This window comes from Otolemur garnettii, unplaced genomic scaffold, assembly GCF_000181295.1.
Source record: "Otolemur garnettii isolate 467f Iridium unplaced genomic scaffold, OtoGar3 scaffold00049, whole genome shotgun sequence".
NCBI classification, from domain to species: Eukaryota; Metazoa; Chordata; class Mammalia; order Primates; family Galagidae; genus Otolemur; species Otolemur garnettii.
In genome coordinates this window covers 7,164,546-7,177,879 of record NW_003852444.1, presented here as the reverse complement: position 1 = coordinate 7,177,879, position 13,334 = coordinate 7,164,546, and the positions used below count along the sequence as shown (strand labels likewise).

General features: G+C 39.6%; 1 protein-coding gene across 1 annotated transcript in view; it reads right to left on the bottom strand.

Annotated features, from left to right (window-relative positions):
- The window catches only part of DGKI (diacylglycerol kinase iota), a 419,366-nt gene that overhangs the window by 76,535 nt on the left and 329,497 nt on the right, over positions 1–13,334 (bottom strand). Inside the window, exons 22-23 of the mRNA XM_023514207.1 lie at positions 12,403–12,482; positions 10,219–10,263 (exon numbers count right to left, since the gene is read on the bottom strand). Of these exons, the coding sequence (XP_023369975.1) occupies positions 10,219–10,263; positions 12,403–12,482 (125 nt within the window). The remainder of the gene's footprint in view (positions 1–10,218; positions 10,264–12,402; positions 12,483–13,334) is intronic.

The following is a 13,334-nucleotide window of genomic DNA, read 5'->3' as shown; positions in this document are numbered from 1 at the left end:
GAGAAGAACCACTGCTTTCTAGATTACCAAAGTGAAGTTAAAAAGATAGGAATGTAAATAAGAAAATTAGTCAGAGGGAATTCACAAAATAAGAGGCTATGCAAGGCTGACCACCGAGACCAGCAGCTTTGAGGGGCACCACACGCCCAGTCCCACCAGTTTCCAGCTGTGAGAATTCAGGCACATTTCCAACCTAGTCTGTACCTTGGACACCTCATTTTAACACAGCCACAATATGTCTATGAAAAGGGCTCCTTTGGGGAATAAAGGGAATGATATACAAAATGTTTCCTCCATCGCAACCTCATGTTGATGCACAGATATAGGTGTGCAGGTGTCGGGGGAGCAGCTGGGCCAGAATTATTATCCCTAAAACAACCTTGAGCCTTAGTCACACCAGGGATTCAGAGAATGCAGGCCCCTTTCCAAACCAGATCATTAGATGGCGCTACCACAGCTGACACTATTCTACCTGTAAATATATCTGTGATCAGATTCTGAGTTTCAGAGAAAAGAAAGAAATAGGACAAATCTATATGAATGGACACAAAAAAGAAGATTAAACAAAGACTGAAATCATGCCATTTTTTGGTTTGCTGCTTTGCCAGGCTTGCCTTAATCAGCAACCCAATGCCTCTCTTCATAATATTAGAAGTCATACAATTCTTAAATACAGGATTGTCTTCAGGGCTGACTGTCTTGTACCACCAACTGTACAAGGACCACTGTACCACTATTTTTCAGAACTGTTCCTTTCACTGTCTTCTCCTTTCCCCATTTATTGAATAGTAACTGTGTTTACTCAATATTTCTTTAGCTTTACCAAAATTAACTTTTTACTTGCTGATTTGGGCCATCAATGGTCACAAAGCTATAAATTATTCCTATGATGAAATTATAATCTACTTTTTCAATGTGTACTTACTAAAGCCAACAAAGGCCAAGGCACAGGACTTGAAGGTCAGAAAGAACAAAGCACGGACCGCGTCCTCGAGTGGTAGCTATGTCCTGGGAGGCAGCTCTCGTGTTCCCCACACTTCTCCCTGGCTCCAATTTTTAGAGTTACTATACGTATGACTTACAACGTTTCAACTTGTTGTCCCCAGGGATGACCATTTTAATTATGATTTTGATTTATTTCCTGGCTGTTGCCAAAAGCCACTGATTTCAGGGAAAGGGATTTTGAGTCAGCTGCCAAAAGAATCAGAGTCTGGTAATGAAAATAGCAGAAGACATTAATTGTTGGCAGGGCAAACGAAAGCCCCAGCTCACATTTAAAAAACTTCTCAAGCCTGAACTTGGAGGTAACCATCTTTGGTCTGGAGAGGTAGTTTTTAAATAGTCCTTGCACCAGTATATGGCTGAGAAGTGTCCCTAGGCATGACCCTCAATCATTCAACGCAGCTACAGAGGCGGCTGCATGATGTGGAGCAGAACAGCCAGCTATTCCTCTTCCGCCTCTCACCCCTTCCTTCTACTCCCTGTCCTCCACCCACAGCCTCTGTCCTGCCTCCTCACCTCTGTCTGACATTGAAAGGTAAGAAACATTAGTCTGGAAAAGCAGCCAAAAATCACTGCAGGACACTTTGGCAGCTGGTAATTTTTCTTCTTTTTTCTCCTTTTACAGTTCGCTCACATTTGACATCTGGGAATTTTTCCATAAACATGGTTCTACATCTGTATCCCTTGGTAGCTACATATTAAATAAAATTTAGACTATCCAGATCTTTCCAATTTTATCTACCAGTACTTTATAGTTGGGGAAACTTTCCTGAACAGCATATGTTACTATGAGAATTCTAGATTGGAATGTTCAGGTCTCACAAAACGATCCCACCTGGTTTTAGAGTTACCTGGCCACTGCCGCAGACTTCCCTTAGGAATATTATGCTATGGTCTCAATACTAGGTAAATTTTGAGCCAAAATTTTCTCTTCATGGGCAAGATGTTTTTACTTTGTTATTAATAAGGCTGTAAAAATATAGCTCCTACCACCCATCCCACTCTTCTTTTTGAACTCTTCTCCTGCACCTAAAAGCTAGCCACAGAGGAAGAACTTCAGTCACAAGAGTCTAAGTAAACTACTCAAAACTCCCTGCCCTCCACTAGTGGTGGAGGACATAGACCTCTTTTACTTTGGAATCCATAATATTATACATTGACTTTTATGGCATCTAGAAGAATTAGTCATGTTTGGGGTTTGGAAGGATGGGTGGGATTTGTACAGATTAAATTTGAAGATGAAAAACTTCTAAACTCAGGTCAAGCAAACACACCCAAAGAACAAAAATTAGACTGCTCTTAATATCTGGGAAGACCTTCTGTCTACTCCAGCATTCAAGGACTTTCATAGGTTCCATTTTCATTAATTGTGAAACTCGTCTTCCTTATTTCCTATGAGGACGTTCACTCCTGGTAACTCATAGTTCCTGCTGCTGTTCCAGGTCCATTGTCTGCCCACTTACCACCACTATGTGCACTGCTGCTTGGGAATCCCATAGACACACGGCAATCCATGGGCAGTAGAAGGAACCACAACCCAGGGAACAGCAACCGAGCCAACATTCATTTAAAGAAAATTCCAATTGCAGATTGTAGATAACTTTGCTATATGTTATATGATTATAATTCTAAATCCATATAAATATGACTAACCTTAATAGGTTTTTAGCATGTGACATGGTTATCATTTCTGTTATATCGTTTGTTTCTTTTTTGAGGCAGGGTCTCACTCTATTGCCCAGGGTTTAGTACAAAGGCATACCTCACTGTAATCTCAAACTCCTGGGTCAAGTGATCCCCCTACCTGACCCTCCCAAGGAGCTGGCACTATGGGTACATGGAACTATTCTCGGCTATACGTTTTCTAATTTTATAGGTTTTTTTCTTGTCCAGGCTGGTCTTGAACTCCTGGGCTCAAGTGATCAGCCCACCTCAATCTCCCCATGTACTAGGATTACAGCCATGAGCTACCATGCTCAGCTCTCTTTCATCTTGATTTCTACATCTGTGCCCCAAAGTTTAGTACAGCATTCTTTATTAGAACAACGGCAACAACTATATAAAACCAATCCACAGATCTAGAGTTAAATACACATCAAAGAACAGAATGGTCCTTTTAAAAGACTGAGGTAGAGTTTCACCTAATAGGAAGATATAATTTCCCTGGTATATCACTGTTAATAATAAATGATGGCATACTACGGATAGCAAGCACATACAAATTATAAATCTACTTTGATTTAAAAAAAAACAAGCAAACCCCATAGGTATATTCATGTATGTCTGTGTAACTTTGTGTCAATGTGGGAAACGGAAGAACGGCATGTACATCAGAAAGGTCTACCTTGGGTAAGCAGCTAAAATCCAAGCAGAAGTCTAGAATTATGTCCCATCTGAAAACTAAGATAAGCCAAGTTTGTAAAACCTGGCCGACTGCATGACACACATAGCTTATGAAAGCCAAGAGAAATATATCGAGGACCTTAATATCAAAGGCAAATTCATATGGTATGGGCTAAAAATGGAGCAGGAAGAAAAAGAATATCAAAAAGGGATTCACGAGTTAAAGCCATGGTCTATAAACTTTTAATATTCAGACATTCTGAACTAATAATGACCACACAGGTAATCAAGCTCTTCTATACACAGTGTGCAAGTAATTTCTGCATCTTGTCTATTTACACGCCTTTCTCTTGTACTCAAAAAAATGAAAAGAGAGAATGAGAACTCAAGAGAGTAACAGTGATGTTAGTACAGAGGTGATATTGAGTTTGCTGTAATTTTTGTTTACAGTAACTCTCGTTACTAACCCATTGTGGGCAATATGCCTCACATCAGGTAGACACCTCACTGTTCTCGCAGAGGGCCTGGTGGAGAGGTAGAGGGGGTGGCCCTGGCGTTAGGGAATCCTGGACTCTACTGAAGGGTGACTGGCAGTGCAATGTAGGTCATGAAGGGACTTCAGGAGGAAAGAGGAGGAAAAACAAAACAGCCCTTCACAGAGGAGTGAGTATCAGTTCCAAGGCAGACCTTAGCTTCCTGGAAGCCCTGGGTTGGGCCTGGCCATGTTCTCATCACTGAATAAGCATAAGAACAAATGGTCAGAAGTATGCTTCATTTGTGAATGCTGCATGTTAAAATAAGTGTATGGTGACCTATATTCTGACAGAACCCAAATTACAATCTTAAAAATATGCACCTTTCAAAAGCACCTGGCAGAAGAGATTCCAGAAATGTGATTGTGTGAATGTGGCTACATTTGAAGAGATAGTCACATAATTACCTGTGCCATGCCTCTAACCATCACATCTATGGCTTTCAGGGGTAATTCAGGGCCTCTAATCTCCTCCACCCCCTCAAACTGCATAATCGAATCAATGATTCATCAAAGAGATAAGATACTTGACTTGTTCGTTTTTTGATCTGTTATTATTCTTCATATAAATGGTGTGATTCACATGAATGCAACTGTCACTGATGCAGCCCAGTAATATAACCTTAGATGGAGGAGGCTCCTTTCTATTTTAAATGTAATAACCTTCTAAAATTACATGCTCTCTAAATGAATGATATTAATAAAAACTGCTCATTTCAAAAATCTCTGCTATGTGAATTTTCTCTTTTGATATATGTTAATAAAAAATCTGTCTCTTGTGCTAAAAATATAGCCACATGCATAAAAGCAAACCTGATATTTCTCCTACATATATTTCTGAAAGCCAACTGCCAAACATTATATAGACTTGATGAGGAAATCATCTGAACCACTATTTGGCATGCATATGCTGAGCTTGCCCTTAATTTCCATTCAATTACTCACAGCTGATGCACACATAATGTAAAGTAGGCACGGCAGCCCCATTACACACCCCAGTAAGTTCTCTAATTAAGCAATATTCACCCGGTGTTTAACTATACCTTCACTGTGAATGAAGTTATTTTTCTTTCATAAAACTTGGTAAAGATGTAAGCACAAGGAAAACAAAAGTCCTCTGGGTTGAGAATCTCTGTTTCATTTAATAATATCCAGCCAACAGTCACCTTACCTTTAAATTTCTCTCATCCAAATCTCTCATCTATCTGCCCTAACATCTCACATAGCCAACCTATCCATTTTTTTCTGTCACCAAGTTGCATACGGATAGGTGTTTATGTCTCCCTGTCTAACTAACTATCGTCCCAATTAATACACTTGCTCCTGTTTTTATATTTCAAAACACTTTCACTTGGAACCTACTTCACCACCCACAATTCTTACAGAAGAGGAATACAGAAATGGCATAGCCATTCTTAGAGCCAGCTTTGGAACATAAAGAAATAGTGAGAAATAGTGAAAGACTTAACTGTACTAAGACTTTGGACTTTACCTTGCAAACGTAAACAAGGCAACCTAATCATATAGACACTCATATTAACTTGAAATAAAAAGTTAAACAAAAATACATACAAATTAAACAAACAAACAAGAAATAGTGAAGCTGTGGTGAAAGATAAAATCGAGAGCTATTCCAGCATTTTCAGGAATCCCTTTGTGTGAGGAAGGCTTCCATTGACAATACTGAAACTGTGTGAGCGTGCGGTGCATGTGTGTGCGGGTGTCTGTGTGTCTGGTGTATTAACAGGACTGCCTTTACTTGTCAGAGCAACAGACCTGGCCCAAGGCAAAGATTACTTAACTTCTCATGTGACACATTTCTGACAGCTTCAATCTAGTCTAAAGGAACAATATTCTCCTTGGTTCCCAGGTGGCCTCTGCCCTTCTCTAAAATAAGATCAATTCATTTAATTGCCAAAAAGACTCTCTAAAATTTGTTTCACACTATCTACTGAAAAAACTCTTCTAGAACCCAGAAAACAAATGAAGGAGGAAGAGATTTCAGAGAGCGACGTATAAGGACTGCCAGCATAAAGAGATGAGGAATGAATGGAATATTTGTGAGAAAATGCCGCTTGCCTACGCCCAGACAGAGCTTTCATGAACTGCAACACAGTCTGATCCTGCAGAAGAGCAAGAGTGCAGTGAAAAAGAGAGATCAGAGGATGAACAAATGATTGGAGACTTGGATTGACCAAGAGTTGATTTTTCTTATGGAAGTGAAGACATCTGTGCTACTCTAAAGGATGAAAAGACTTTTCATAAAATTTATACCTAATCTTACATACTCCAACCATGCTAGTGTTAATTTTAAGTAAATTGATTCTTAGAGAAAGGAATCACCTGGATGAATGCATTTTTGAACCTACCACTGAATCCTACGGCAGTCACTGAAATATCAAGGCACAACACACACAATGTTTAGTGTCCCTCAGAGCATCTGCCTGGGGGGATGGGGAGACCCGGAATGTCTGTGAAAAACCCCTACTTGCTGCTGGTCCACAATTTATTCTTCCCTATGGAAGTCACAGGTGCCTCTATGTCCACTCCCTTCCTGTTCCTCCCTTTTTATTCTTCCCCTTTCCTCATCTAGAACTTACACCTTCCATGGTCCTCAGTTATGTTCTGAAGACCATTAGAACATCTCAGAATCTCTCCAGTTCTACACTGCTGGTGTTTGGGATGGATGGCTGCATAACTCGTTCTGGTAGGGGGCGTCCCTGTGATCGTGAGGTGTTTAACAGCCTCCTGGGCCTCTGCTAAATAGATTCCAACTAAAGGTCTCCAGTCACACCCAGATGTCTCCTATGAGATGGTGCAAAACCTTCCACAGGTTGAGAACCACGGAATGGTTGAATCTACCTGTATTCCTTAGTAATATTTTGACTTGGAGTTAACAAAGAATATAATGATTTCTAGGATGGAAGCAGAGAAGGAATTGTTTCCTAGTAGGTAGCCACAGGAAGCATCTTTTATCAAATCGACAGATAGAGCCCAACTTCTCTATAGGTCCCAGTTTATTCCCCAATCTCAAGAATATCCTAAATCTGCAAGCATGAGGCATTTTGCTCATCTAATTCATGGGTTTTTAGTTACATAAATGCTGCTATGGTGGAGGAGGCCTTTGTATTTTGACCTCAGATTAGATAGTGTAGGCAGGAATTTTCAGCAGGTGAGAAGCAGCCAACGTATTTTGTATGACCCATAATGCCTTGTTAGGTTAACACAAGGCGTTGTGTTTGAGCCTTGGTGCTTTGTCGGCAATTCAGTTTGTGTTTAGAAAAGGGAGAAACCAAAGCAATGAAATACTTAAGTGGCGAGGAGCTGCCATATGGCTCACTAATAAGGTATCTTGGGCACAGGAACACCTTTCTGAAGGCAGCTTTTCTCTTGAGTTTTCCCCTAGCCTTTGAAAAGAGTCAGCTAAAATCTCAGCTGCAAATTAGTGAGCTGCCAGGAATTTCTCAAGCTTGAAAACTTACTGGTGTTTATTCATTCTCTTCACAGTTAATTCTCTAAGCATATTTAATGCCACCTCATACAAAAGACAGTTCATTAAAAAGCATTTAAGGCATTTAGGCATTCACGTTTCTTACAGTTTTTAATCCAACAACACCCCAATCTCTACTGGGACCAACCAGGGATTCTGATATTATCAGTTTCTGCATTAAGAAACAAAAAATAAAATTAGTATTAAATATCCTGCCAGTTGGTTTTGTCTCTTTCTCCATAAAAGTTAATAGCACCTATATCACATGTATTTTCGAATATGCACACCTAGAAAAAGACACAGAAATTGATGCATATCATCTCAGCCTCTCAACAGCATTCGGAGGTCCCTTAATTTTTCTGTTCTGAAATACATTTCACTCTTGGTGTCCGTAACACTGTTTTCTCCTCAATTTCTGGCTCTCCTGCTGTTCAGCCCAATTTCCATGGGTCTTCCTGATGAATTGCTCCCTTCAACCTGTGTTCTTGCTGACTAATGAATAAATGACATAACATTGGGGCCTCTTTATCTCCACACTCCCCGGGGGATCTCTTCCAGCTTTGCTGAGGATACCCAAATTTCTATCTCTGGGCCTGGATGTCTTAATGAGCTTCAATACTCACATTTACCAAACCTCTTGGATCTAAGGCACATTGACATCGGTGTGGCTAACAGACCTCCCTATCCCCATCCTTCCAGCTCACTCCTCCACTAAGGATCTCAGCCAACTGTGAAAGTTTAACTCGCCCAACTTCTTGTCTCAGCCAGCAATCCATGTCCTGTTCAGGAAATTCCTTACCTTCTTCTCCCTGTGCTCTGCCATGTTAATTCTAACACAATTTCTCTCTTGGTTAAGCTTCCTGTTTAATGAGCAGTAGATCCTGGGCTGTTCAGACCTTTTTTTTCCAGCTATCCCATACTAGTTAAAGGCCTGGCTTTCGAAAGCTCTGCTCCCTCCTTTCATCATCCTGAGGACAGGTATGGGAAAGGTGATGCTCCTGGCATGCACCCTTAATCATGGCATTAGTTATCCTACACACCCCAAATCCTTCTGGTGTGACCTTTATAACGCAGCAGTTCCTCATCATATCCTGGAGTCTCATCCATTCCTACCTCTGCAGATGTGTACAACCACGGCCTGAGGAAAATCTGACACAAGATAGCCACGATCAAAACTCTCGTGGCAAAATGACTACGTGACCAAAGCCAGGATAATAAGTGTATTATTTTCATAAAACTAGTTAGTATTAATGTTCTGCAAATTTTGATGAAATCACAAAGGTTCAAAATGCCCAGAAACAAAAATTACAAACCCTTTTATAGAAACTGACCTTCATAGTAACTATCACTGCCAATTGTTAGAGATCAACGCTACTCTTCAAAAGCACTACACTTTGTAAAATAAAATTACCCCTAGATATTGGGTCTAGGAAAATATACAAATAGCCAGTGTGAGAAAGACTGTGGTCTATTTATCAAGAAAAAAAAGAGGTAGAAATTTACCTTTTAATAGTTGGTAAAAAACAGTCTAGAAGTAGTTTATTTTTTCAACATAAACACCTCAGTGACTCTCTTTCAGCTGCAGCCAGATAAAAAGAAGAGCTCTGGAATTGTATAATGTGTTGTTTGAAAAATAAACACACAAACCAATACAAACCTGAAGGCCATTCATGTCAGTCAGCCTAAAGATAAATGAGCTGTTTCGACTGAGGAGAGAGGGTCTCTTTTGGCAGAGGAAGAAATCTACCTAGATGACTACAAGGGTTTTCTTTTAATTGTTGCTTTTGTTGTTTATGCTAAAGTATGTTAATCTGGAAGTTTCAGGTGTAGGAAAATAGACACCAAAAGTCAGAGAGAGGTGCTAAGCCAGGATTTATAAATTTAGACATGTTTAAATCTCTCCCCATATGGAGGTATAAAAGGGTCTGTGCAGGTTTATTTGGAGAGAGTTGTTGGCAGTGCTATGATTCCCACATACCCCTCCTAACAGGCCAGGATATACAACGGGCTCTCAAAGAAAGGGGGCTTTAATGGAACTGTTCAAAGAGCATAGTATGGGCCCCGTGCACTTTGGGATGAGACTGTGGACTGGAACCTGCATCCTGCTTGGAAACTTACTGGTAAGAGGACAGAGGATGATATCCAGGCAGCACAGAAAGGAGGGGAAACTGGGAACAAGCTGCACTCTCAAAGCCTGTGGGGGCAAAGGACAACCAGGTGCCTTCCGATGGACTTCATCATGTAAAAGAGACAGGAAGAATGGGTTTGTTGGCTCTTGTCCAAAAGACAAGGATGAACCAACTAAATTACATTTTAGAACTTTTGCTTCATGATTGTGGAAAGCAGGGAATTCCCTTCCCTGGATGTGAAGGAAATAACATATCGCCCTGGCCACTGATGGCCATCATCGTGAACTATGAAAGCCTCTAGCCCAGGTGTGAAATTGGCAGAAAGAGGAGAACAAAGCAGAATGACCAGCAGAAAAATGGTGTGAACCAGGACTAAATGGTGCACGAAATCCACCCTTGATCTGGACTTTCTGCTGATGGGAACCAATAGACCCTTCCTTCCTAAGTGAGCTTGAGTTGGAGTTTCTTTCTGTCACTGAAAGCACTTTTGTTTTATAATCTCTTCTAAATGATGGGAAAAAATTCATCGTCTGTACTCGTGCTAGACCAGGCTGGTCCAAAATCATGAAAATGCAAAAGAATCAGAATAACAACCTTACGAAGTTCTTAAAATGAACTCTATCCCTAGGGAAGATGAGGACTCTCAGTCAGAATGAGACATTAATTGAAAGATGGACTTTTGGCCAGAAGGTAAGAAACAAGGAGAGTCGATTATGTGTTACCTGGTAATGAACTCTCTGGGAGCCAGAAGAAACTGACTGCAGGTCCTGATGAGAAAAATGAAAAAAAATAAAAAATCCGTACCTTAAAATTAGTTTGAACAAGCTGCCCCACAGCTCTATCAACTGAACTCCCAATTGAATGCTATTATGCTCATCTGGAAAGCGTCTAACTCACCCAAACCCATCGAGGCCAAACAAAGAAGGCAATGCCAGAAATAATAAAAGCACAGCAAGCTGGACTGAAAGAAGGTCATTTAGCTATTAGAACTTATAAATCCTAAATAGTGTTTAGAGGTGAATGATGCATTATAATTCCAGGGATAGAGGAAACCAGAAGTAAACAAGAAGCAATTTTGTTTTACTAAGTGGGGATCATGTTTTATTTTCTTCTGAACTTTTGCCTTGTGAAGAATGGTTCTGAAGTCCCTTTAAACCCTTAACAGAAAGAATTTCATTTCTTAGATCAAACACATACTGTCACAGTAACTGTGTTTATCCCGATAAGTCACTTGGCAAAGGGGTTTTCACAGACTGCAAAGAGAAAATCACCTACCATTTCTGCATTATCACGAAGGGCACATTAACAAGGTTGAAATTAATAAGGTTTTGCTAGCAGATTCTGAAAGCCTGACTCCCTTTATAAAGTTTTACAATGAAGTTGTCACCACTGTCATGTCTCCCAGGCTGCCTTGCTAATGAGTGCAGCGATTCAATTTACAGATGTCAGCGGTCCCGACTACCTCTGTCCTAACACCTGCTTCCCACAGGCCCCAAGTGAGTTTAAAACTTTTCCTCTTTATTTGTTAATTCTTTCCATTCTTTTTTTTTTTTTTTTTTTTTAGAATCCTCCTTTTGGTTGAATATGCCAAGAAGTTGGTTAAGTTGTATTTCAGCAAAGTCAATTCATCAGTCATATATTTGATTATCATGAAGTCTTATCAACAAAGTTACCTGAGAGATAAAAACAATAAAAGGTTTGGTACCAATTGGGGTTCATTTTTTTATTTTTGATTTGTTCAATGAGATTCCACCATACACTACAAAATTCTTTTGAAAAATGAGATATTGGAGGTTCTAGAAAGATTTAAACCTAAATCACAGGGTAAACATTTACAAATTCTAACTTAAAGCAGTTATCCTCCTCAGTCAAAATAATTAAATAAAGTCACAAGTATAAAATTTGTAGACTCATCCATATTAGTATTCAAAGTTTGACATCTCTTTCTAAAATTTAGTAATGTTTCACATCACTCTGTGCCTTTCACCTGAATTTATTCCTTCCAAGAGAAACAGAATCTCATATTCAAAGCCAAATGGCTACAACTTGAAGTGATTCTAAGCACTATATGTCTACTTCATTCATGATATTTACCTGTGTATGATATATCATCTGGGAGAGAGCTGCTTATCAATAGGTACATATCAGAATCACAACAGCTTTAAAAATACAAATGTTTCAGTCCTACCTGAGAAAAGTAACTCTAATGTGTATCTTTCATCAAGAAACAACGAGAAAGAAATTATTATTTATGCTTTTTGCCATTAGTGGAATTGAGACAGTTAATATTCCCTCTTGGAATTCTGCAAAAACAACCAATGACAATTGTACTGATAAGTCTAAGTCTCTTGGTTTTGCTGATGTAAGTCAAATTTGGGGAAATATGGGATCACTTCCTTTCTATTTCTCTAGGACAAGGCCAGATTGAGGAAAAAAATAATAGATTATCTGTTTGGGCTCTGACAAATTCCCATAAAATATAGTATTTTTTTTTTCCTGTAGAAGTTTCTTTTTTTTCTTTCAAAAAATCTAGCTATTTCTGATAGAAGTCTGTTTTAGATGTAAAACATTAAATAATCTCTTTTCAAAATTCTGTATAGCTTCAAAAATATCGGTATGTAGTCTGACAAGAAGACAAGACATCCCAAGCTAGAATTATGGAACCCACCAGTGCATTGGCACCCTGTAGTGAACCCAACCCATCCTTTCCCACTGTAACCACCAGAGGAGGGAAGTAGCTTAGGGGTTAGAGGAGGGAGACATGCAGTGAATGCTGAAGACCAAGGCTGCCACATAGCCACAGCCTCCCCAGATGCATCACTTCAGAAGCAAATATATATGGCTGGTAACTGTTTACAAAAATGGAAAGCTAAGGAGAATAAAATAATTGGCTAAATAAAACTCACCTCCTGTAGGCGGTCTATGTACATACGGCAAGTCTCCAAATCACAGTCTCCACGCACAACTAGAATACCCAGAGGTATGGCTGAGGGCGAAGGAAGAAGAAAAATCTAAAATAACATATTTGATTTTTCTAGATTGGCATAAATGTGCTTCTCATGGTTAAAAAACAATCTCATAAATATTATTGGGTTTTGGATACGTCCATGAAGAGAAATAAGCACCCTTTCCCTACACCTCCCTCATGATTTCAGTCTCTTCTTGTCTGTAATTGTCATGCACTTTCCTCGCATGATCCACACTGTCCCTTGCCACCTGCCTTTCACCTCATTTTGTTGCAGTGGCCCTAAAATGAGGTGTAATGTCACAGTAAGGAAGGAGATGGATGGTGAAGATGGATTGGCAGGGCCTGGAAGCTGCTTGTGGCCACTCGGTAATTTACACCTGCATTTGTAATAAGCAGCAGGAGGACACAGGCCCAGGGAGGAATTAAAAATTCATGATTCTCAACACTTCTTTCCCTCCTGATGGTGTGTGACTTAACCTTTTTGTTGGTTTGCAACAGTTTCCTATTTATGAGACTTGAGCTATTCAAGGCACTGTTGCTACCTGGTGGCCAATACTAGAACTAACGGTATGAAATTAGAAAAAAAAAACAAAAACAGAATGAAAAACTTCTACAAGGTGCACAGTTTACAAGTCCAACTAATTGTAAAGATGGTCGGCAGAAGTGTTAACTTCTTCATAGTATTTCTTGAGGTCCTGTTGTTAAGTCATATGCCTTATAACACATCCTACTTACATAGTACCAAACGTCACACCGTGGCTTTAGTAGATAGAACCTCTTCTAATTATAAGAGTCTCAAAATACTGAAAAATTGTCTCCTTCTCCAAACTTCAAAATACACATTTCTGTATTTCTTTTTTTTTTTTTTTT